This window comes from Salminus brasiliensis, chromosome 6 (assembly GCF_030463535.1).
Source record: "Salminus brasiliensis chromosome 6, fSalBra1.hap2, whole genome shotgun sequence".
In the NCBI taxonomy this organism is placed as follows: domain Eukaryota; kingdom Metazoa; phylum Chordata; class Actinopteri; order Characiformes; family Bryconidae; genus Salminus; species Salminus brasiliensis.
Genome location: NC_132883.1, coordinates 13,678,395 through 13,705,035, shown reverse-complemented (window position 1 = coordinate 13,705,035; position 26,641 = coordinate 13,678,395). Strand labels below are relative to the sequence as shown.

Genomic DNA, 26,641 nt, shown 5'->3' with positions numbered 1-26,641 from the left:
GTACAGCTCCTATACTAATTGTTCAATGTATTTATGGCTTGTTGACAGGACATGGCATTTTACTGCCACAGAAGATGAAACTGAATATAATTAGTATTGTCAGTATTGTTTATAATGCAGTAAATTGTTACATGAGTCTTTATGCCACATGGACACATGGAAAAAATGTCTGTTGTCCTCTAGTGTGACATTCCTAAATGATATATTTTTATGTAAAAATGTATACTTATAAAAAAACTATGCAAATATGTTTTGCTAACTGCTAATGACAGGTTAGCTATGAATAGTGTGTTTATTAACTGACACAAAAGGCTAAAACATCTTTTCAAGCAACAAAAAATGTCCACTGATGTGACACTTTTTGTTGTATTTTTTATTGATGTTAAGTACAACAATGATATTCATTTAAATATTTTCTGCTGCTTTTGCAAAACAAATATATGTCATATCGATCGATCAATATAACATATAGAGAGGGACATACAGGGCCAGTCAAAGAGAAACAGAAAAGCAAATTTGCATGCTGGTGACATTACAGAGAAAGAAATAAGAGGGGGAACTGATTCTATTTATATACTGCTTTGATTGAGGACAGAAACACAGCTTTATCTATATGACTGGCCTTTAAAGCCCAAAAGTATAAGAACGTTCATTTAAATAACACCTGAGTGATTCACAGCGATACACAGTTTCAACACAGGCCAGACAACATCACAGAACATGACAAAAAGAGCAAGAATCAACAATAACCAGTCAGAGCAAGCTCTTTGTGGACATACACTCTTACAAAAAAGGCTTAAATGGCTCTGGGCTTGAATGTATGATCCTAGGAAAAACCCTTCTGATTTTGAATTCTGAATATTCATTCAAGCTCACTCAGAATATATCATAGTGCATCCAATAATAAAGGAGGCATCATGTTTATTTTATACCACTAAAAAACACTTTAGGCCCCGATAAGCTCCATTTCCTTATCCACAGGCAAGTTCTTAAGGGAACCAAAAGTGGTTCCACAATGGCATCACTCCAAAGAACCCTTTAGGCACTGTTATTTTAAGAGTGTACACGGCCATGAAGAAATCTCAAATCCTGCCCAGGCTGTCTGGTGTCATTCTTGGCAAGGCCACTGTGGGATTCCAAAGCAGCAAGTCATTTTGATAATGTGGCCATTTGTGATGCACTAGAGACCAAGATATGCTCAACCATCAACACACACCCTGTTAAAGTATGACTTCACTCAGAATATATGTGCATGTGTCTGTGTAAGATTGAGTAGTTAAAGTGGTATACAGAATTATCATAAACAGTACATTAGCCTTTCTGTTGCTGTAGGTGTAAGGTTATCTTGACTCTGAGCTTACTTACTAATGCAGAGAGTGTGAAATTGTATTGGAACATAGTACTGTATTAACAGCTACCTAAATACAGATGAGTACAGCAATACTTCACATTACAACTCAAGTTGCCAAGTGCCACCAGAACATGGCACCTAGACATTAAAAAGTCAAATTTTCGAACTAAACCCCAATGTGCAAAAAATACCACTTGAACTTGGAAGTGGATTTCCTTTTAAGAAGGAATTACATTTATTTATTTTTGTCTTCAGACATTTTTACATAGGTCTTGATGCACATACACACACTTAGCTGATTAAGACACATTTTGATTTATTTGAAAAACAGCATTAATGCAAAATGGGTGTAGGTTTACTATGGCTTTATAGATTGTTAAGCCAATCAGGTTAAAATATAAGACACAGATATAATTTTTATAGATTAAAAGTGAAAATTAAAATCATCAATTTAGACCAAACATGAGTTTCTGCTTTTACCACATGTACAGTGCTGTGCTGAGCAATGGCATGGTGACTTTATGAACAAGACTTAAGTACCACATATTTTGTGTTTTGTGAAACACTGTTTCCACCAAGGTTTCCATAGCCCTTCTATTACTTGTTAGCTATATTAGCCTTGTAGCTCCAAGGGAACAATTTATGAACTTCAGGCACCAAACATGAATTTGATTGTTACAGCTGCCTTTGCCATCACAGGAGTGGCCTCATAGCTGTCTACAGGGTATTAACTGCATTTGCTGAGTGAAGCTGAACCTGTGTGGATGTCAGTGGGCCTCAGTGAGCTCCATGTGTTGCTGTTGCTGCGGCACGCTGGCCAGTTGAGAGGCTACTTTACAGGCGGCCTGCTCCTTGTGCCCCCGCTCACTCTTCAGAACATCCACCTCAGTCTCTCTCCTCCTTCTTCTCTCCTGCTGCTGCTGCCGTCTCTTTGGCACTGCTACCTGTATCCACATCCACATCCATGCACAGGTATTTTAATTCTTAAATGTTAAGGTTCACAGTTTAAAGTAAACATCAAAAATGGCCATCCTCCTACATATGATGTTGTTTCATTTCTCTGTGTACTCTGTATACAGCTGAAATGACAATAAAGTCTCTTGACTTGACTTGACATACACACAAACAGAAGAAAGTTACATCCTGCTGTAGCTTAAGGCATAAACAAATACAACGCACATTAATGGAAAAGGGAAAGGGCAGTGGGTTTATGAGCTTGAGAAAATGGAGTCATAAAAAACACATTAAGCAAAAAGCAAATTAGTGGGTGCACAGACTGTTGTAAAATCTATTAATTACGCAGCAGGAAGGTGGTACACAATAAAATCTCCAGCCAGTACAGACAGAGGCAAATTACATAGAGAGCAACTCAGTGCCTCCACACACACACACACACACCAATGTTACTATCTTGCTAAGCCTACATAGACAAACCCAAACCATAATCTTAACCTCAGTGAATGGATTTGTATCATCCTGAGGGCTTAGTACTGCCCAGTGCATTACTGGGTCAGGTTTTCCTGCCATCAAGGGCATCTACACAGAGAGGTGTATAAGCAAAGCCTGTTGCATTAGGACAGACCTCTCTCACCCTTTACATTGACTATTTACACATCACCCATCTAGATGCAGGCCATGGGGCCAAGAAAAATGTTCTTCCTCAAGGCAGTTAGACTGCTGATGCTGATGCTCCTTTCTACATTCAGACTTAACTAGTTCATTCCTCTTCCTTACTGTCAATGTACGGCATGTAGACTGCTGCACCCAGTCACTTTACATGTGAACTTACTACTAACTAATATTAAATGCACAGATCATTTAAACCTATGCACTGACCCAGGCTGCTAAAAATGATAATTACTTATCAGTGTTTAATAAAAACACATATACAATAGTATCTCCCAACTAAATCATCCAATGATCTGTGCTTAATGGTTGTGTGTTCTGTTGAACAGTGTTTATGTATAGTTTATAGTGTAAACCACCAATGTTGTTAATGCCCATACTTGAAACTCCAAATCTAAGCTCAATTTCTGTATGGGAGAAATAAATGCTTGTCCTGCATATATTTTCTACTTAATGGCACAGTAACCTCGGAATTAAACAGTCATATCAGAATATCATCACCACTTACCCTATCCCTATTTGACTCGGATGACACTAGTGAGATGGTGTGGCATGGACTGTATTGGGTGACAGAAGGTGTTCATTATAGAGGTGTATCTGTATCAATTTCCTTGAGTCGTCATTCCCCTCTGGCATCAATGGCCTGTGGGTACACTTATTACTCAATGTGCAACAAGCCTATTCTCAGCACACCTTCACCTTCACTGTGGGTGGTTATTCCCACTATTAGGTAGGTGGAAATAATATTCTGATATGACCAGGTACAAGATTATTAAGGAATCAGAATACAAATGTTGCTAAATCCTTGCTACAAGCATGCAAACTGCCCTGTGCATTAAAATGACACACAAAATCACACAAGACAAGACAATACAACCATATACACTATTTGTGACAATTTGTGGACACAGATGGAATTTGCCTTCCTCCTTTAACCCATCCACAAGTAAATTACTATACTTTAACACTACAATATAACAACATTATTTATTTTATGCAACACTCTAAAGCAATATCCCACAAAAGGGAAAAGGAAATTGTCCCCGATGTTTTTACTTAAGGCAATATTATGTAGAATTTTTACAGCTTCAAAATCATTATTATGCTTCACTGACTCATTTACGTTCTGTGTTTTCAAATCGTCCAAAAAACATGTACATTTTCCACAGTGTTTTATAGTGTTTATGGGAAAAACCTAGGGTGTTTTATGCACCCAAACACAGCTACATTAATTACCAAAGCAACTAATCCAGTCTCATCTGACAAAGCTTGCTGCTTTGCTTGGGTTATTCTGTTGACTTTTTCAGTTTTAAAATGTCAGTTCAGTGTGCAACAAAAATGAAAAGTTCACATGCAGAAACATTAGTTTTTTGACAACAGTCCAAAAACATAGCAAAAACAGAACATTTTTGTTTAACACAGGGCGTGATAGCAGAGAATTTCTGTCCCAGTTCTGTCTTTGAAAATTCAGTTCCTAAAATGGGCAAACGGGCCAAAACCTCAACTACATACTGAAGATTTTTCATTAAAGACTGTAACTACAGTGGTCTGTAGTGTGTCATAGAATTTATTGTATATATTGACTGCCTATATTTACTATGTATATACTTATTCTGCTGCAGCTTTATGTTAAATGTAGCACATTGTGTTCCTCACAAAGTCCATCAAAAACAAATACACACAGAGAATGTGCTCCCACTAACAAGCACAACTGAGAGCTCTGTGTAATGGGACTGTGGAGTACTTACTGTATGTGAATTATTCATTACGACAGTGAGATTATTGATCTTGTAAGCAATTGTAATTTGCAAATGCCAATACAGGGCTATACACACAATAAAATCAGCTAAAAGTGCACAGACAATTACAACCACTGTGGCTAATCACTCAGACAACAGCTGAATAGCCAAATGACACAACGCTGTTTCTGTTAAGGGGTCGAGGACAGATGCTGGGCGGTTCTTGACAACGTCTGTCAACGTAGAGAAATGACTTAAGGGAGAGAAAAAGAGAGCCTTAAGGAACAGCTGCATAAAAGCAAGTCTGGGCCAAAGAGAGATGAGATCATGTTCAGGTCACATCATAACAGCTGATCGGAGGAGAGCTGGTCAGCTGTGTGTTTTCCTGCTGGTGTTTAATGGAATGACCCAGATTGCAGACAGCTGTTGGCTCCCGAGCCGCTAAACCGAACTCACCTTATCATAGTTGTCATTCGGTACACAGTTATGATGGCCAATTCTTCCACTCCTCCCCACCATTCCCTCCATAGTCAGAGCCTGAAACGACAAGGTTTATTACTCAGAGCTGGAAAAAATAAGAGAAAGAGGGGGAGAGAAGCAGAGAAAAACAAGATAATGGATACTCTGGGCTTTATCGCCCAGCCAAAATGGCATGCTTTGATTTTAGTCATTATTCTATGTAGGACTTTGTGTTCCACAAAATCTGCTGAAGCAGTTCCTGTAGAGCTCTCTGTGAAATGTAGAATAGTACTGTATATGTATAGACAATAGAATATGATTATCTGGAGCAGATTAATATAAACATATTTGCTCCATGCCTAATGCCAATGGTGGGCTATAGGGGAATACAACATTGAGCTGTGTAGCAGTGAAACTGTGCTCTTCTCCATCCAATACTTTTGGGAAGAGTTGAGGAGTTGGGGATAAGGTGGAGTGGTGGAGTGGTGGGCATCCAACATCCTGACCCCACTAACACTCTTGAGTTCATTGACTGCAATCAAATCCTCACAGCAATGCTGCAAAATATAGCAGAACGCCTTCCCTGGACAGTAGAGACAGTCACACCAACATAATCAGAATCCACTCTTTGTAATACCCTTGGTTTCGGGAAAGAAATAATGAACAGGTGTCTCAATACTTTTGTTCATAGTGTATATACAGTATATGATGCAAACATAAATGCAATCACAATTTCTGTTAATTAAGAAAAGAAGCCAGATACATTTGCCCTTACATTTTTACATTGTGCCCATAAAAATGTATATTTGTATTCCATGGTGTTTCACTGTGTTTCATTTAACCCCTTAGTCATGGGTCTAGGCTCAAAATATGCACAAAGGTTGGGACATTAGGAGTGTTTGATAGATTCATGTGAATAGGAAGCTGAATTACTATTTTAGGGGTAGCAGAACATCTTACTGGCTGAAAGATTGCTATTGCCCAACAAGCACAATATGTTTTACCAAAAGCCACATAAGGGTGTTCGAACCCTATTATCTAATGTGCATTATCAATGTTCTCGGCCTTAAAATCGAAAAGCATTTTAAAAGTATGGAGTGACCTTTTAAAAGTTCCATCAGTTATAACAAAAAAACAAACAAAAAAAAAAAACATTGAGTACATTTCCTGTGGCTGATGTAATTTCCTGGATGTTAAATGAGGTCAACTTCACTGCCATTAAACTGTACGGACACTGTGTTCTGAACTGGAAAAAGCAGAGGGTAATCAAACACATTAAAGCCCTTTAACTCTCTCTCTCTCTCTATCTCTCTCTCTCTCTCTCTCTCTCTCTCTCTCTCCCACACACAACTCTCTCTTCCTCCATTCCCTTTTTGCAAAAGCTAGTGAGGCAACCTAATGAAACAGTACTTAACTGACAGTAACTTGCTGTTACTGAGCCAACATGATTCAGATGCAACCTGCAGATTAGCTGGACCAATTCCTATGGTGGTATTAACACAACAGTCTGGAGGGAAATTACATAATAAAACACACAATCAATTTAAATGTGGTCCATGTTAACCCCTAAAGGTCTCCCTAAACCTCTTTAAAAGGTCTGCACTTCAGTTTCTCATTGTTGTAACACAACATCACTTTTATATTCGTCTCACAGAAGTTACAGAATAACTAACAGTAGTTACTAAATTACAAGACTTAAGGCTAAGGTTTTCTCCTTGGCTGTGGACATGTAAAGGTTTTCTCATTCCAATAATGTATGAATAATTCAGCCAGTCTGTATTGTTGTCCATGTGTATTGTGCAGAATAAATTATAGGATGTAATAAGCCTTTTTGAAGGGTTTTAAGGGTTAAAAGCCTAGCCATGAGTCTCAAGATTAACACCTTCATATTTTTTGTTTAAATCCTAAAGCTGGCAGAATTATGTATGTTGTGGTGTGAGCTGCTGGTTAAAGAAATTTACTAATTACCATGTCATTTGGTTTGAGTCATTCCCATGACTGTGATTGGTCCTAACTATCCTGTTATTTTTTGCAACAGGTCCTAGTCATCATGTAATTTGTTTTTCTTACTATGCTTAGTCCTAATCACTACCCCACTTATTCGGATTCATCCTTCCTGTAAGTAGTCCTAAATACTGTACATTTTGTTCTAAAACATCCTTCTGAATAATCCTAATCACCAACTCATTTGTGCTGAGACCTCCCTCCTCACTTTGATTGGTCCCAATCACCTACTGATTTGTTACATTTACATTTATGGCATTTAGCTGACGCTCTTCTCCAGAGCGACTTACAATGTTACACATATTACACAGGTGGGTCAATGTAGTGTTAGGAGTCTTGCCCAAGGACTCTTATTGGTGTAGCGCAGCACCCAGACCGGGAATCGAACCCCAGTCTCCCACGTGGTGTGGTAGCTCACTGGCAGGTAGTGGTGTTATCTGTTGCACCACACCAACATTTGTTCTAATACATTCACTTGACTGTGATTGGTCCATATCGCCAACTCATTTGTTTTGAGACCTGCCTCCTGGCGGTGATTGGTGCTGATCTCCAACTCATTTGTTCCGAGACCTCCTTTTTGACTGTGCTCGGTCCTCCTTTAAGACTGTGCTTGGTCCTGATCACCTACTCATTTGTTTTGAGACCTTCGCCTGACTGTAACTCACCCAGATTTTTGTTAATATTTTGTCATTGCTATGTGAGCCATGTTAGTTAATTTAGCTTATTCTGATAAGGGCCAGTACCATAAATACTGTAGTTCCTTACACTACACAACATATTGAGGCCGTCTATTTATCCTGTTTCTGTTGACCTCACTGCTGTTTCAGCCCAAAGAAATAGAGCATTGTTAGAGGTCCATCAGGCATAGAGCCAGAGCACACTTCCTGTTCCTCAAGGCCCTTCTCTGCTGGGGCCTCTACAACAGAGCTCTTGCATGTCTTGAGCAGAACCTAGGGGTTTTGATCTAGTGGGCTAAATAATGCAGCATGTGTCTGGTGAGCCAACAGGGTGCCTGTGGCTCTGTGTGAAAGACTCAAACCGCTTTGTACCTCTGGGCCACTGATGGTTCTTCTTCAGTTTGATCTACAGAGCCTTTACTGTGTCTGCCTGTCTGTCTCTGTCTCCTTCTTTCTGTGTCTGTCTGAGACCTTGGAGTGATTCTGATTTCTCTGTGTTGCACTCTTTGTACTCATGCTTTGTGTGTTTGAAGTTAAACTGGTAGGGTCAAGGATTTCTCCCAATTGTAGTCAATCAGCAAAGTAATGTTTGATTTGAATTAGTTTCTTTACATTTACACTTAAAATGAAGGCCAACTTAAAACTGATGTCTATTCTATGTATACGAGTGGTAAAACCATCTAACTGCCAGGAGATTATAAATTCAAATCACAATTAGCACCAGAGACCTCCATGTCAGGAGTCTGAGAACAGGCTAGCCTCCCCCCATGAGATAGGGGAAGTTCTAATCTGACCTAATCATTTTAAATTGGCCTAACCGTGGCACTGCACATGGCTATAAAAAGTGATTTGCATTCCAATAAGACAAATGTAGATAACAGGTAATTTAGGCTTCTGGCCACCAATTTGCATTGCATTTCCATTTGCAAACTGTTTGCCTAAATCATTATACGCTTGCCTCAAACTCTATTAAGTTGTTAAATATCTTTTATTTAAAATTGTTAAACCATTACTGTAACCCTACACTACACATTTTGACCTCTGTGTTTAGTCTACCTTGCGACTCTTAGGGCAGTGCTGGTCTCGTTGGTGCTGAAGCTGTGTCTGGGCAAGCTGCAGGGCCTGGCGGAGTGCGCTGTTTTCCAGCTTTCCACCTTCTAGCTCTGCACGTACACTGTCCAGCGCTGCCTGCAGCTGCTGACTCACAGTCAAGCTTTCCCTGAAAGAGAGAGCGAGAGTGAGAAAAATGGAGATCTAGCTTGTGCTTGCACATTCATTACCACTCCATATCCAAACACACAATCTAAAATGTGTCGTTGACCAAATAAAGATGCAGAACTGAAAATATGAGTTAGGAGAACTGTTGACTAAACTAAGTTGAGTAAACTCAATGCAACTGTTATCGGTTATTTGATTATTTTAGGCTTAAATTGTACATAAAATGCCAATTTGTTTTATGCAAGTGATTCCAGACTTTTTGGTGGTAGCATATGAGTACATGCATCTCGGCTGTTTGTTATGTATATATGTTTATTTGAGCACCTTAGTGTGTGTATCTCTGCCTGGCTCTGCTGCAGTAGCAGGTGTGTAGTTTGGCTTTGGCTGTTCTGCAGAGCCAGTCGGTTTCGGAACAGCTCCAGGTCATCCCGCCTGAGTGAGGCCAACCGCTTTCTCTCCGCGGGCGGGACGTGCTTTATTGGGACACACCCTGAAAGCTGCCCCTCACTCAGCTCCAAAACTTCACACAGCGCTCGCGCCAAGTCCACATACTAAAACAACACAAAATAATTTTAAAGTGAGGATAGGAGGACAATAAAAATTAATAGTTTGATGGTTTTGGACAAGATCTATATTCATTACATTACTGGCTCAGGAACTGAGTCTCTGTTGAGTAATCTCGGTCCAAGTCTGAAATGGAAGTGCAATGGCCTGCTGGTTTTGGGCTGATACTTTATTTGGGTGACTGAGTCTGTAGTGAGTAATTTACCACAACAGGGAGGATAAAGTGCCAACAATAAGACCTGAAACAGCCTAATTCAAAACAGAAAAGCAGATAGTTTAATGATACATGGCTTATGTTTGGTCAGTTCATTATGGGAACAAAACAACAGCCCTTAGTTGGCTGTAGCATATGATAGGTGTTTTAATGCATTTTGAATATTCAGTTGCATCACAAAAGTGCTAAAGAATATTCAGCAATGCCTGTAAGGTCCATACCATGGGGAAATGATTTTCCTTATTTTTTTAATGTACAACAGCTTGTTGAACTATGTAAACACTTTAAAACTTTATTATCATTGCAGTCCATATGGAAATTAAGCTGCAAATACAGCTCATTTTCAGTTAGCTGGTTTTGTTTCATGTTGTAAAAAGCAACATTTACATATATTTACCTATTCAGCCTAGAGCACTTTAGTGCTATCCGTTTGGTTAGAGGGAGACTTTCAGCCCAGACTGCAGTCTGAACGTAGTACAATACAGAGCATAGTGTACAAAGGATAGTGTACTTTGATTTATTTCCTCACAGTGCCTTGCTTGTTTATTCAACAAAAGTCATTAGTTTTAACTAGATGTTTTGTGCTATTTGCTGTTTTAGTTTTAAAGGACTCACCTCAAAATGTACAAATTCTAAAAAATGATTTTGATTTTATGCAAGAAACAATTCTGTGACAATAGTTCTAACAGAAAATGGTGTTTGTGTTCATCACATATGTAATATATGGACACAGTCGGCTTAGAATTGACCTCTAACCGTGAATGATTTTAAAAGGAGCCTATAAATGCAAGTAGCATTGATCAGACTGTGAATCAGAAGAAAAGCTGTGAGAATGGTGACCAAAGAGCAGGAGACATACAAGATAGGAAAAGCCTACAAAATAATACTTAAGTGTTTAAACAATCCAGTGATCACTGCTGGACCAACTGTTCCTCAACAAACACCATCCCAAAAGTGAAATAGGGTGGTGACATGGTGGTGGTGGCATCATGTTGTGGGGATGTTTATCCTTAGCAGGATCTTTGCATCTTATTAAAACTAAAGAACAGATGGATAGTCCAAAATACAGTTTTTATTTATTGTATTTATCTTTTTATGTTTACTTTGCATGTTTACTTTCAGAGAATATTGGTGTGCATAATACTGTATTAAACTAAATATTAATCTGTCTAAGTGTTATTTGTAATCCATACAAATTACTTTTAAATGAGTAAAAAAGGAAAAAGAGAAAGAAAAATAGGGGAAAAAATAAGAGTATGAGCCCTTTAAATAATGGTCAATTTCACAATGCACTAATTTCCTGTAGATGCACCACATTACACAAGATGTATTACTTTTGGAAAGGCTGTGGAAATATTCAAAAAGTTCATGCCCATTAAGTTCCAAGGTCATTCTGTCGACTTATGTAGACGTATGCAGTGATTCAGTGCAGCAGCAAATGGCTTAGCCCACGCCAGTTATTAAACAGGAGTGTGACAAATAAAGCCCTGGCTCAAAAATACCCAACCATTTCCTGTAGTAGAGATAAGAAAGTCGTCTCAGAGCACAAGCAATACTGGCCATCTGAGACTGAGTCTGAGTCATTACATTGCCGCCATAATCTGTTGTTATGTTGCTATCTGTAAGAGGCCACCTATGATTTACAACATGCTGCGCTTGCGTTATGGTTTACATATAATTTTTCTACTCAGGTCTGTAGCTCTTTTGCTACTGCTCATTTATAGAACAGTGTTTCTCTCATAATGCCCAGTCCTGTGTATTTGTAGTACTATATTTACCACTGGGTTTAGGACAGTATTTTACAGATGTACAGTTGTGTACAGTCAGATAGACACATGAACACACCCACTCACATACACAGAGATCACTCACAGTCCTCTCGCTTAGCTCCAAAGTGTCAGACATGTCCAGCCTCGCTGTGCGTTCCAATGCTGCTTCACTTAAAGCCTCGGGGAAGGCAAAGCCACTCTGCATGAACCAAACCCATAAGTGTTAAAAATCTAACACAGCATATGCTGCATTCAGCACATACAGAAAATACTGCACATACTGATCACTGCATAGCTGACAGCCTAAACTGTAAACTCAAAAACGGTAACCGTAATGTAACATATCACAATATTCCACATAATTTTACACTATTTCTATTGGTCCAGTCACCATGAAATAAACAAGTTCTCCCTGGACAGTAGAGACAGTTACTCGGAAGAAAGGATGAATGCGTAGATGTCCCCATATTTTTGATTACATGATTTTGCAAAGCAAAAGATCACTTGTACTTGTACCACAGAGCTGATAGAGCCCCTTCGTATTGCAGATCTCTGAGGCCTGTGAGTCTTCATTTGGCCCGGTTTCACTGGCTCCCCCTGCTGGCCTAACAGCTCTGCACACCAGGACACAGGAGAGAAAGACAACCTCATCACTACTGAGTTCAGGTCAGTAAACTCTATTACCCTGTGTGTTTCTCCACAAAACTAGAAACATGTCAGTTCGGCACTCATCAGAGGCAGCTCCACTGTCTGGACTCACTGCTGGGCCACTTGTGTTCAACAGCTCTGATCCTCGCTCTCATCTCAGCAAGCGTTTTCTTCTGCTGATGCAGCATTTCTTCATGACGATGACCTTTGCCCACCAAACCCTGTGTAGTCATATGGCTGGGACTAACCATAATAGCCACATCCTGAAACACAGGAAGAAAAGGGAAAGTCTCAGCTGGAATATCTGCAGACGCATATTTCTAGTTATAAGTGTGTGTACAGAACAGTATAAAAACTTAAGAGAGCTGAGGATAGTACATTTAAAAAGCTATTTAAGGAAGCTAGACTGGCTAGATGTGCTGCTGGTGAATCTAAACAAATCACATTCTAAATGTTTGGTGTTTTTACAAGCATTACGATTTTTGCACAGTGGTTGTTTTTCTATGGTTAAAAAGACAACATGAAATGTCCTGACGTTGTATTTAAGTAAACCTCTTTGTGTGTGTGTGCCTTTTTCTACCCATACCCTCATGTGTCCACAAAAATAAAAAAAGACTATGGTAAAGTGCCAATGATTCCACAAGCAGATTTTTCAAGCATGTATGTGTGTAGGTGTTTTGTTTTATCTTGGTAGTATGAGTCCTTGGTAGTAATAAGTTCAGTTTACCAAGACAAACTTTTTGTCTTTTTTGTGATTTTCCATCAAATTGTAAAGATGTCTGTGTTTACATGATCATGCATCAGCTGGCAGTGAAATAATATTAAACAATAAAATCATATTTCACCCTTTTAATGATGGCTTGTATCTCTTGCCTTAAAGCAGTATTATGTGAGAATTGGTATTTCTTGCTCCTTGGCTCCTCCTAGAGTCAAGAAGTGTGATTTGCGCTTTGAGCCACCACTAAATGCATGCATTTCTAGACAAGCTCAGATATAAAGAACTATCACTGAAAGCAAAAGGAGCATGAGGACTGACGCAGTAGAGTAATATTAAAATTATAATTTATATCATTTATAATAGCGTTAGGTAGGTGTGCTATCATACCCGCTTCTCCAAAAGCACATAAATCAAGCAAGCTTATTGTCACATCACACTAACACAGCATGCTGAGTAGCAACGACTGTTTATTTGAAGGTAAAACACATTTGTAGGCTACATAGTGTTGCTTTAATGACAGCATCAATCTTGTCAGGTATGGATAACACCAGTCTATTGTGTTTTGGTTTTAGTCCACTCTATTTCAGCACCTCAACTGCTGTACCAAATTGAGTAGTGGGATTTAGTAGGGTAAAATCTGACAGTACTGGTGATGTTTTTGGGACAAGGAGACACATAACAAAGTATTAGAAAATATTGCAGAATAACCAACTGCCAGCTCTTCACTAGTACTTGCTTCACCATTACTTCACTCTAATTGAATGTTTGTGCATTGCACTATACCACCATAGAACACTTAATCAGATTATTGGTTTTACAGCTACAGATTATCATCAGACGGTGATGTTCAAACCAGACATCTCCACAGCAACAGATGAGATTATTGCCTACATCATCAGTATTTCTGCAAAAGGCTATATTTGCCTTCTGCTAAAAGATGTGTATAAAGGCTATGCAGCAGGAAGAAGAAATGACTCAGTGTTTCAGTTAAACTTATGAAATGGTACCTTAGTATGTTGTTTTGTTAGGAGAGGAACAAGACTGGTGTCCTCCTGGCCTTCTGTTTTACTCTTCAAGTCCGCCTCCATTTGGCTAGCAGCAAAACAGAACAAGATAAATACACAAATACACCACTGTAACTTAGTCAAACATTATGGAGGATAAAATATTTGTCTGTGTGTGTCTGGTATATGCATCCAGCATACTTCAACTTCTCTCTCAGTGCCTTCAGTTCCTCATCCTTCGATTCCAGCAGCTGAGAGGTCATGGTTAGTTTCTGTGTGAGTGTGCTCAGCTGCATCCTCTGTTCCACCACTAAAGCTCTATGTGTCTCCAGTTCCATCTTCTGCTGCTCACTCAATTCCCCTGAGCACAAAAACTGACTTTACTAACAACACATAGATGTACAAATGCTGACTGAAGCTTTTTCCCGATGTTGTTGTAAAGATCATTAAATCACTGAAGTTTGGCCAAAAATCAACACAATACTCCTCAGTACTCCCACAAACGTTGACAAAAGTATGTAACTCTGCTAAAAACAGTAGTGGTAGCCATCTTGAAGCCTGAATTTTGTCCATTTCTTTTTTTTAAACCCAGGTCTCCCAATTTTGCCATGGCCAATTTTAAGTACAAAGCTACCAAGATAAACTTGCTGATGGCTAGGACTACTTTCTTCAAGCTGTGTGAAGCCCCACCAATTTTTAATGAAACTACTGTAGATGCAATGTCATTGGACACTTCAACATGCTTAGATGAGAAAGCTAATAGCCCAGCTTTGGTAATGTCAGTAGGTTCTGGAAGCCCATTCCCAAATTCCAGGCATTTGGAAATTGGGAGTGGACTCCAAAGCTTTGGACTTGATTTCACACAGATAGCTGCTTTTTAGCTGCTCTCTAGAGAGTCCTGGCTGTAGGTAGGCTTTGGACAGTGAAACACCACCTTACTGAAACATCTAAGGCCCCACAGGAGCTAACAGCTCATTTAGCTAAGTTTACTTTGCTAGCATTAGCTTGCCCAAATTGCAGTGCTATGGTCAAATTAAGTATATCATTTCACACCATAATTAAAATAGTGTGTTATTACCTAAGTAATTTTCTATATTTTTATCTGTATCTTTTGCCTTCATGTTTTTTGGACTCCCAGCCACTGATGGCTGTGGCACCACAAGCAATCCCTGAATGATAGCTGTGTGCTTAGCCAGTGCTTAGACCTTTTTGTTAACATTTGTAAGATCACAATTTGTACTACAATGATAGAAACTGCATAAGCAAGTCTATTGGATATTACTTTACAACTCCTTGTAGTCTGAGGCAAGTGTATGAAGATTTAAGCATGTAGTTTAAACAATGCTAACTACCAGCTGTAAACTTTCATTACTTGTTAGATATATTATGCAGCTCTACTCAAAAACCCCAGCACAATGGACCTTATTCACCAACCATTCCTAATAATGAATTTCGACTTTAAAACACACCTGCACAGTTTTCACAAAGATTCTGACTTATATATATCTGCACCAATATTGTCTTATTTAGAATTTGTTCAACCTATGAGGACAATCACTATAAGAGCATATCTGCAAACAAACCTACTGTTTATTAACACATCATAAATATTAGGTAGACTTTTTGTTAGGACTTTTCTCAAGAACAAATGTAAGAAAAGTCTTAGGAAGACATGGGTGAATGAGGCCCATTGGGAATAAAAAAAATGCATTTGTTAACATGAGGCATAAACAGTCGACAGCATAAAGAAAAACTTTGTCTGGTTGTAACAAACCTGTAAGATCAGACAGGCAAGCATGAGCATGCGCCAAGTCACGACTCAGAGAGGTGATGACCTCACCCTGCTTGGCCACTTCCTGTTGGGATGCTTCAAGTGATGCCCTAAATGAGAGACGTGTCCTGTCAGTAAGTTTACTAGATTGTTGTCCATTTACTATTGATCAGCTCAATTGTAAAGACCAGAATTTCAACACTGCTCATTCTGAAATGAGTAAAATTTAAAGGTGAAAAACATTTATTACTTCACAACTGATCTCTCCACTTTTCAGACTGCTACCTACGCTTCTTATATAAATGTCTAACTGATGCAGTAATGACATTGGCATTTTAACTTCAACCTTCCACAGACATTCTTTCTCTTAGTTACAGTCAGTCTTCTAGCATTTTCTGAGAAGAATCCTAAATGGATTGTGTTGAAGCTTCTTAAGTACACAATAGGCTTTAGTATGTCATTGCTGTTCACAGTTGAGATTTATTTTACCTGAGAGATGTTACTGTCTGTTCCAGTTGCTGCTGCTCAGGTGAAACACTGGGTTTGTCAACCTCCAGTCTGCCGAGTGACTCTAAAGGAGCACCACAATGGGAGTGATGAGGGGAGAGAGCTATCTACCCACCCAGAGAGAGCATGGCCAATTGTGTTCTCTCAGGCTGATGGCGAAGCAACATGACCTGGCATTCAAACTGGCAAGCCAGCTTATTTTCAAGTGTATAAAAACTTATAAGGAACTAACAAATGTAATAAGCAAGGTGAGGCAGAAAACCTGGATGAGTAAACAGTCCTGAGTTCCTGTAGTATTCCTTTTCATAACATATAAGCTTATAAGGTAAAATTGCTCTATTATAAATTATAATTTATACATATTATTTTAAAATATATAAAAATGATATGTGGTTCACAAAATAGTCACACTCTCACCTGTGAGCTGCTGCATCAGCGAGTCTCTCTCCTCCTGCATCTCTATCTTTCTTTGCTCGGCTGTGCTCACTTGCTTCTCCATTGCAACAATGGTGTAAGCATGTTGCCGCACCTTTAATTAAATCAATGTAATCAACTGTATTACACATATGCACAGTTGCTAGTTTGGTATAGTACATCATTCAGTAAATACAGTAGCATAGTACATATAAATACCGCAGAGGTAAATCTCCAAAGCCATCTGTACCTGCTCCCTGTACTCCTCAATCTCCTCTCTGGTCCTCTCTCTCTCCTCCTCAGCTCCCCTCTGCAGGGCCTCCTTCACTCGTTTCCCCCATTCTTCCTCTCTGTCCTTCACCTCTTTCATTCTCTCTCTCCAATGCTCGTCTTGTTGTTCTCCTTCTCTGATTCTCTCCCTCAGCTCACTTTCTCTTTTCTCTGCTTCCTCCAGTTTGTTGCGCCACTCCTTTTCCTGCATCTCCATCTCCAAGTGTAAAGCAGCCTATGAAGAGAGAAGGTGGCAACTCAATTGTGCCATCTTTGGAATGTTACACAATATGTCCAAAAGTATCCAGACACCTCTACTAATGAGAAAACTTATTTATTTTGTATTAGGGTGCATTTGCTGAATTAAGTGTTTATTTGCCCCATATAAAAAACACTAAATTGCCCTATATAAAAAAATGGCATGCTCTGGAGCTGCTGTACATGATCCTAAAGTAACCATGTACGAGAAGGGCTTAAATTTAACAAATTCAAAGAATTGCAATCCAATTTCAATCTAAGGAAATCAAATTGTTGTGAGGTAGTTGAGTTGTACTTTTTCTTATGTACAACTTCTACAATAATCTGGCCTCTTTTAGTGTTGCTGCACAACTACCGGGTTGGGCCTTGAGTTATTCAAACTAACCCAGTCACGCCATAACAGTTGTGACTCACTTCAGCTGTTTGGGCTGACTCTAGATCAGTCTTCATCTTCTCCAGCTGCAGCTTTACAGTGCTCTCCATCTCCGCTTGTTTCTCTGCAACCTGCAGAATGAATCCAACACTGGGTCACAGTGGCAGTGGAAATAACATTTGCTGAACTGTTATGACTTATTTACTACATTTGTTTGTGCTCCCGGCCACTGACAAATTGCATATAATTAGGCTTGGTAAGATGTAACTACGAGTAAGTGGCAGCACCTGTAATTTCTGATGTTCCAGTTCCTGTCCCATGGCCTCCAGTCTGTCCTGTAGGTCACCAGCCAGAGCTTCTCTTTCTTCAAGGAGGTGCTTTTCTGCCTGCCAAATTGAATGTGACAGCAGTGGTAAGTGTGTGTGTTCTGAATTGGGTATAAGTGTTTCCTAAAATGATGGTACAGCCAAAAATCTTGCCAAAATGTCATTTTACCTCGAATGTAGTAATTTGCACTTGAGTTAATATGTTTTTGACACTGTATAACTACAGCCTTGAAACTGACAAAATATGATTATATTTGAGACTTCAATATGGTGATGTTTAAGACAGCAGTTTGGTAATACTGTGTCTAAATGCCTGATCATCAAGCGTAAGTTCAAATCCCAGCAAAGATCACAGTGCTGCACTGTCAAATGTCAATCACAGTCACAAATGTCAATGTCAGTCATGTGATAGGGATGTTCCAACCTGCAGATGGGAATAAACAGTAAACAAATTGAGGGAGAGTTACACTAGCTTATTTACTAATGATTTACTAATGAGTTGGCTCAACTCAATATGTATTATTATTATTATTATTATTACAATTCATGCATATAATACAATTCATAATATTGATGCAGAACTAAAAAAAAGTAAATTATTAATATGTGAAAGAACTTTATTAGAAACTAAATGAAGTTTAGTTTAGTTAATGCACCATAATCAGTTACTTTGTGGAGACACTAAACTGCTATTTATAATCTTCAATTACTTCCACATTAGCTTTGTAGCTCCAGTCCAAAACTACAGAAGCAAACTCAAACACCAACCATATCTTGTCTGGTCATTTAGGGAAAGCAGAAAATTTGGCTTTTGGTTCAACCATTGCTTTAATTTTGTTAAATTAAATTAAATGTATTTAACAAAACAACTGCAAACCTTCAGACTCCTGAGTTCTGCTTGCCTCTCCTGGTGTTGTTGGCACAAAGCCTGTATGGCCCCTAACAGTCCTGCAGCAGTATAAGAACAGGTTTGCTTTTAGTACTTCTGCTATAATCCCTTACTATAGTCTCTTGTTGTCCATTTTTCTGCATTCTCTCTTACCTCCAGTATTCTCTGACACTTCCATCCCTGCCGCCAGCAGTCTGCTTGCAGTGTCCTGCAGCTGTGTGTGTAGACTACTCAGAACAGAAAGTGTGTGAGTCTGAATCCAGCTGACAGCGGGACACACCTTTTCATCCTGGAGGGCAGATATTTGTCTCTGTAATGCATCCACTATGCACACCTTTTGTGCAGGACTCTGTACACAGTGGCAAAAAAGAAACACATTTATACACACGCACATACATATTTATATTAGGTATTAGATATTTTCCTATGTATGTTATTATTAAATTGATTATCTCTGCAATGTGTTTTGTTTGAAACAGAACAGATGCAAGTGAACATATATGCAGTAAAATAGACAAATTTATAATTTTTTATAAAAGTACATGAGATCTAAAAGTACATGAGCTAGTTTGAGGAACAAATCTTGGTTTCAGATTTTACCTGGATGGCCCTATTCAGTGCCTAGATTTGTTAAATTCCATTACCAGCTCACCTGATTTAGCATCATTAAGCACTAATTGTCCAGACCAGGTGATGGATGATCAGTGTAAATAATACTAGGCTCCCATGAGGAGAGCTTAAAGATTATTTCAAGGGGTGGGATGTACATATTATGCATCAAGTGAACAGTCGGTTCTTGAAGATGACGTGTTGGAAGCAGGAAAAATCATACAAATCTGAGTCCCTTTGACATGAGCCAAATTGTGATGGCTAGACAATTTGGTCAGAAGATCTCTGAAAAGGCAAGGCCTGATGGTGATGACTAATATGGTCCATAGAGGCCCCACCTTACAAAACCCAAAGGATCTTAAATGAACACAGAGATATAAAACTGCTACATTTTGTATACATGTTATTTATATTCATTGCAATTTTAGTGTTTTACTGAGTAAATATACACATACTGCTCAGATAAGAAGATTTTATTTCCACATGTGCCTAAAACATTTGCACAGCACTGTCTATGTTTTAGGGAATTTCGAATAGATTTGATAATACCTGCCATTCAGTCAGTCTGGCCTTGAGTTTCTCAGTGTCTTCCTCTACGAGCCTCTGGTTCTCAGTGTGTTCTTGCAGTTTTTGCTCCAGCTCCTGCACTCTGATTCTAAACTCCTCCTTCTGTTCGGCTAGCGCTGACAAACGCTCCAGGACCTACACACCAAACACCAGGCACTTCCATTGGAATATGAAGCGTTTAATTGAACTACTAAATGACTAAATGCACAGATGGGTGGATGGACAAATGGTTGGTTAATGGATCTATAATGGTTTGTTTACTCACCTCTTGTTCTAATACTGTTTCAGAAGTAAGGAGTATGCGTTTTGTGATCTGACTGCACAGATTCTCAAGCTGAAACAAAAATCAGCAATTTTCATGCATGAATAATATGTCTTTCAATGATAGACATCATCAATGTCATCAGTTTTATTAAACTGATCTCAACTCCCTCACCCTTGTCTGTGTTTGTCTCAGTTCTGTTTGTGCCTTCTCTTCCCTCTGAAGTGTTTGCTGGTGCAGCAGCTTCATTCTTCCAGTCTCAGTCTGAAGAGAAGCTTGTTCCTACACCCCACCAGACAGAGAGGATGGAGACCCTTAGTGCTGCTTGTTTGAGAACACAGCTATAATCCTGCTACCATTAATCATACATAAATGAAAGTTAATTTGGAAGTTACTCTGCATGTTCTGACCTGCATTATCTGCTCCAGTTTGTGTTTAAGGACGTCTCCCTCCGTGTTCTGCTGCTTCAGCTCCTTCTTGTTCTCTTTCAGAGTCCCCTCCAACCTCTCTACAGTCTGTAGACCAAAACATATCATTTAGCATCCAATCACAGAGCTCAGAAAGTGTAGAATGCATGGTATGTAGCTGCATTAAGGGGCACCTTCTTGAGTGATTCCACCTCCTTTTCTCTGGCATGAAACTCTTCCTGAATCTTCTCACTCTCTTTCATCTGTGAAAACTATGTGAGAATGTTTCACTTCTGAAAGTGGGCTGTGAAACAAAGTAGACATAAATGCCAGCAGCAAGTTGAGAAAAATGAGTAGGCATACCTTGTTAGCCATGTTGCTAAGTTGGGCATCCTTATATCTCACATCTTGTCTGAGTTTGTCAACCTCAGCAGCCAGCTTCAGTGTCTGCTTTTCCCGAGATAAGAGATCCTTCTGCAGGCTGTTCGCCAGTGCTAAAACAAGAATTGCAAACCACTATGTTACATATGCAGTATGTTAAAGAACTATCTGACACTAATAAAGTATGAGAGTCATACATTCTATATTACACTGTACACTGGTGTTACACTTTATAGAGCCTATATCATAAAACCAATGGCACACAGTGTCGCTGGTGCAATGAACCAGGGAACTTGTGAGCCTGCTAAACGTGAATGAGTGAGTGAGTGAGTTAATGAGTGAGTTACAGGCCAGGTCTTAGAGGTTCTTTGCATCTACAAATATTGTTTTTGATGTACTACATTCAACTACAAATTCCCAGTACTGGAATAAACCATTTACTCCCCTATACACACCATATAAGTCAAATTCATCATGGTACCTTCCTTTGGAGCCAATCAGTCTAAAGTAAGTCAGTCATGGAACAATAACAAAAACAGCCTGTTTGAAGGTGCATTGGTTTTTCTTTCACCAGAAGTGAAAGAAGCATGTGGACTGAGGCAGTAGGGTAATATTAAAGGGCTTCACACAAATATGACTGGTTATGCAGTGTTATGCTGTTTTTGTGAGAGCTCTTGTGCATGCTCCATTAAATTTATATAGAACAGTAGCAGCGTTCTGGCCCAGAGTGGTGATGACAGAGATATCCCCACATGCACTATAAGTAGAAAAATTTTGGAAGAATACAAGAAAAAATGCCTGCAGTACAGAAAACTATAGCACTACAGTTATGTAATGGAAGGGTAGAGATAAAAACTGCAGACAAAACAATAGAAGGGTATTAAAGACTCCTGGCACCTGTACACTTGCTGTTTTCACTCTTGAGGTTAGCCAGCTGTCCTCTCAGACTGCTGATCCTCTGCTCTCTCTCTGCTATAGACTGAGCAACAAGCTCACTAGAATTCTTCTGCATCTCCATCATCTACACACAGGATACACACTATAGTCAAAGTCTTCTACTGAATAAAAGTGCCTGTACACTCAAAAAGGGATGTACTGAATTTACTTGAGGAAAGCTGTGTTAAACAAAGCTGTGTTGATTATAAATATATATATATATATATATATATATATATATATATATATATATATATATATAGTAAATCAATTATAACATTAAAACTATTGACAAGTGAAGTAAACATTGATCATCTCATTACAGTGGCAGGTGGGGGGATATACATATTATGCATCAAGTCAGTTCTTGAAAATCATGTGCTGGAAGCAGGACAATGAGCAATCACACAAATCTGAGCTACTTTGACATGAGCCAAATTGTGAAGGCTGACAACTTAGTCAGAAAATGCGTTATGGAGTGGTCAGAACCTACCAAAAGTGGTCTAGGGTACAGGGTGACAGGGTCACGGGTGCCCAAGGCTCACTGATATGATCCATAGAGGCCCATCACAGCACACCTTGTCTGAGAGGTCTTGTGAACTTGACAGGCCAGAGCTATTTGGTGGCACAAGGGGGCCTACACAATATTAGGCAGGTGGTTTTCAGAAACTGAGAGCAAGATTAACGCTCTACCTGCTCCTTTAGATGCTGGATCTCCTCTTTTTTCTCCTGAATGTCTCTGGCCAGGCTGTTGAGTTTGTTTCGAATGTCCAGGTCACTCTGGGTGCTTTGACTGCTCTGACTGAGCTGCAGCCTGAGCGCTGACACCTCATCCCTCAGAGCTGCCATCACACACTCCTTCCTCTGACCTTCTCCTTCATACACGATCAAACCACTCAACTCCTCGCCGCACCTCACCCAGCTCTCCTCCTGGAGAAAAAGTGTGTATGTGAGACTGGAGAAAAGATTACTTTAAGTTGTGCACCAAAACGTAGTAAACAAATACTATGCAACTGGCAAAATACAGTAAGATGATAAAATCCTGCATCTAACAACTGGGGTAACACACGGGAAAATAACATGGTATGATATGATAAACTGTTTTTGCAGTTTTGCACACACTGTAGAAATTCAGGTCAACGTAAGAGATAAAGTAACTGATTAGAGCCTTTTCTGAGTCATTGTCAAAAGTTCTCCTAACTCCTTTCATTTGTTTACTGTTAATGCCCTTCTGTAAGTAACTTTCCTTACTGCATGGAGCTGTGGCATAAGCCTTCACTGTTCAGGGAAGGCTTTCTACTAGATTCGCTGTGAGCATCGCTGTGAGCACTTGAGTGCATTCCATGACAAGAGTGTTACCACACCAACTCATTCCAAAAGTATTGGATGAAGCTCCATAATTCCAGAGAACACAGTCCCACTGCTCCACAGCTCAATTTACACATCAGTGGTAGTAGTCAGTGGTAAAGCAGCTGAAAGTATTTATTAGAAGGTGTGTCCACAAACATTTGTATATATAGTGTATCTGTGTCCTAGAAAGAATGTGATAGTACATTTTAATTTCAGCTCTGGAGTGACACAGTGGTCTAATTGCCAGCTCATCAAGCATCAAGTTAAATTCCCAGCAAGAGCTCAGCGCTCCATTGTCTACCATGTATTTACCATGTATTTATATAATTAAATCCACAGCAAAAGTACTAACTCTTGACCTCTGAATGTTAACTTGCTGGGTTAGACCCACCTTGTCCTGTAAGTCTTGCATGCTGCGAGAGCTCTGTGATGAAGATACATTTCTGAGAGAAAGTCCTCTTCCTGTGCTGCTGGTCCAGCCTCCTAAGCAATCAGAAATTTACTTCATTCAGTCATTGCCCCAAATGCATGTTGATTTTTCATACACACCTGTTAGAAACTCATAGTAACGAATACAAGCATTCTACCTGATCTACGAGAGCAGCCCCAGAGCTCTGAAGCCTTTGGGCCTAAACTGGAACGTTTAGCTCCAGCGCTTGCCGGTCTTGGCCTGCAGGGGGGGCGAGGGGTAACAGGAGGGGACCGTGCATGACTCTTTACCTGGGCTGGGGGTGCGGTGGATTGGGCAGGCAGAATAGGGAGCTGAGTGACAAAGAAATCATGAAATCGTGAGGATGTACAGTGCAACATTTTTACCAAATTACTGCAAAATGACCATCCAGATAACAGGCTGGAATAGCATGGATACTCTGTTATCTTTTTCTGCAAATTAAAAATTCTGATATACTAGTTGGCACTTCTGTGTCAGTAAAAACACATAAAAGAAGAGGTGCCTGAATACATGTGGACACATAATGTAAGTAGAAACTAACACACTAAAGTTCTTTCCATTCTTTTTTATTTGTAATATGTTGTTGTAGATCTTACTGGGTCTGCAGTCTCCATTAAGAGTTTGTAGGTTGAGCCTCCATATCCAAAGTGGAGCTCATCTCCGGGTGTAAGGCGCACTGCTGCATTGTGTATGCGACAGTCATTGACGTAGGTGCCATGGACAGAGTTCAGATCACTCAGAACATAGCAGTGCTCCCCCTCATTCCATTCAATAGTAGCATGGTGCTCATCCACACCCCCATTCTGTTGGGAAAAGACAGGCCAGAATAAAACATCCAGGATTAGATTCATTTCAATTGCTCTTGCTACACTGCAGAGGTCTGTAAAAATCGTGCATGACTCCTTTATGTTATGCATATGTCAGAAGCCAGTGTCCACTAATGCTTTTTACAGTGAATGAATGTTCGTGGTAATGGTTGAGAATGGATGATGAATTATAACTTAAAAGACAGGCCATTTTAAAAGCATGCCAACTTCAAACAATGACAGTGTTTTTTGAGTTTACTCAACTTAATCAAATGTCCTTCTCAAAAACATTATTAATGTGCTGCAGCTGAATCGTTTCATTTAAAGATTTAAGATTTTCAGTCTGTGTCCCCTCAATGTATTTACTGTAAAACCATCTGCAGGTTTGGACTCCCCTATCACATTTCTTCTGACACTCGACAAGCAGACAGTTATATGGATGAACCACTCTAGAGTAAATTTACTTTTTGGGGTGGCACAATGGTCTAACTGCTTGTGATGAGATCATAAGTTTATATCCCAATAATGGCTCAGTCAGATGGGAATAAGCAGTAGACAAATTGGAGGGAGGGACACAAAAATCTTTAAAGAACTTCTGCTGCAGATCATTTACTAATGTATTAAAGACTCAACTCTTTTGTGTTGTTGGCCAAACTAGGACAGAACTAAAAAATGTGAATTAGTAGAACTTTTGTCTAAACTAAGCTGAGGTAAAAAAAAACCTAGCCTGGTTAAATTTTTTTTCCAGTACCAGATTCCAGTCAGATTGTGATGACACTTTGATAAGAGGCTGTCAGTATAATGTTAAATAATAAGCTATAATAATAATAATGTTTAATAAATAATAATAAACATTACAAAATGATAATACAGTAGGTTGTTTAGTTAAACAAAAATAAAGAAATAGAAATATAATAAACCTGTTTCACAGCCTCTTCACTTGACCTACCTGTAGGCAGAGATCAGCATCCTTGTGTCTTCCCACCGTCGTGCGTTTGGGCTGGAGTTTAACGACCCAGTTTAAAGTTTTGAGGTAAGCCTTCATTTCAAGCTGTTTAGAAAAAAACGTGCTATTTAGCTACGGGTACATATCTTTAACATTCTCGACAAATGATGCCTGCGTAGTCTTGTATTAAGTAAGCTAAATGTGTCTCTGTTGTTTTTCTGAGCTTGCAGTCAGCAGGACGCAAACTGAGCCAAAGGTGAAAGCGACATTAACTAGAAATAACATTTGAAATAAAGGTCAGATTTACTTCATTAACTCTCGTCTAGTCACTAAAAATGACCATTACTTCCATGTATAATTATCCGAATTAAGCTTCCTCGAGGGAAAAGCAGCTATATACAGCAGCGGCATTCCCAAACCTCCGGAGTCTCACCAGACGACGAATTGTATACGAGCGTCATGGTAACGTTGACTTTGAAAACCCCGCCCCCTCAACCGCTGTGTCTTCTTACCCCGAAGTACGATTGGCTACTAGATCACACTTACAAGCAGTCCGCCAATCCTAGCACAGGAGGGCGGGGTTGCCTGAGTTGCATACAGTTGTGTTGGACATCTTACAAAGCAGGGTTTCTCAATCAGCCCAAAGGTGAGGACTGTCTAATAGTAATGCCTCTCAGGTCTTCTCCAACTGCACAGATTAGACCCTAGATGTATGTTATCTAGCTGAACAGAGAAACTCCTCTTTTGACGACTGGGGCACCTTATTTGATCAATATAAAAATGCTAAAAGCAGCTTCTTTCACATTTGGTAAATTGTAATTATGCAAAGATTATTCTTTCAAAATTCTCAGAATTATTTGCTTAAAAGCAGACTATTCAAAATTTACATTTGAGGTCATGCATAAAGCAATATAAGGCACATTATTATCTTTGGTACTGTGCTACGCAATAAGTTATTTTTTTTATCATTTAAATGTATTTATTTAAAATAAAAATATTTAAACAACAGCATCTACTCTTCTTGTGGAACTATACTAAATGTTAAATAAACGTGAGGGTCTGGTGGGGTTTAGTCACAAGAGCTTTAGTGAAGTCAGGGGCTGATGTTGAATGTTGACTGAGTATTG

General features: G+C 39.3%; 1 protein-coding gene across 1 annotated transcript; it reads right to left on the bottom strand.

Annotated features, from left to right (window-relative positions):
- Nucleotides 1-373: 373 nt before the first annotated feature.
- On the bottom strand, nt 374-25,940 carry LOC140556816 (forkhead-associated domain-containing protein 1-like). The gene is made up of 29 exons (XM_072680889.1): nt 25,518-25,940; nt 24,359-24,565; nt 23,899-24,073; nt 23,703-23,794; nt 22,655-22,891; nt 21,923-22,046; nt 21,008-21,138; nt 20,839-20,916; nt 20,648-20,752; nt 20,412-20,519; nt 20,241-20,309; nt 19,958-20,110; nt 18,953-19,148; nt 18,788-18,858; nt 17,872-17,970; nt 17,626-17,715; nt 16,934-17,188; nt 16,687-16,798; nt 16,252-16,333; nt 15,766-15,872; nt 14,193-14,352; nt 13,995-14,079; nt 12,382-12,532; nt 12,138-12,235; nt 11,725-11,820; nt 9,399-9,625; nt 8,913-9,075; nt 5,173-5,253; nt 374-2,295 (listed from the first exon to the last, which is right to left on the bottom strand). Exons 1-29 carry the CDS (start codon nt 25,611-25,613, stop codon nt 2,119-2,121), a joined length of 3,825 nt encoding a protein of 1,274 aa, XP_072536990.1. The 5' UTR covers nt 25,614-25,940; the 3' UTR covers nt 374-2,118.
- Between the last annotated feature and the right edge of the window lie 701 nt (nt 25,941-26,641).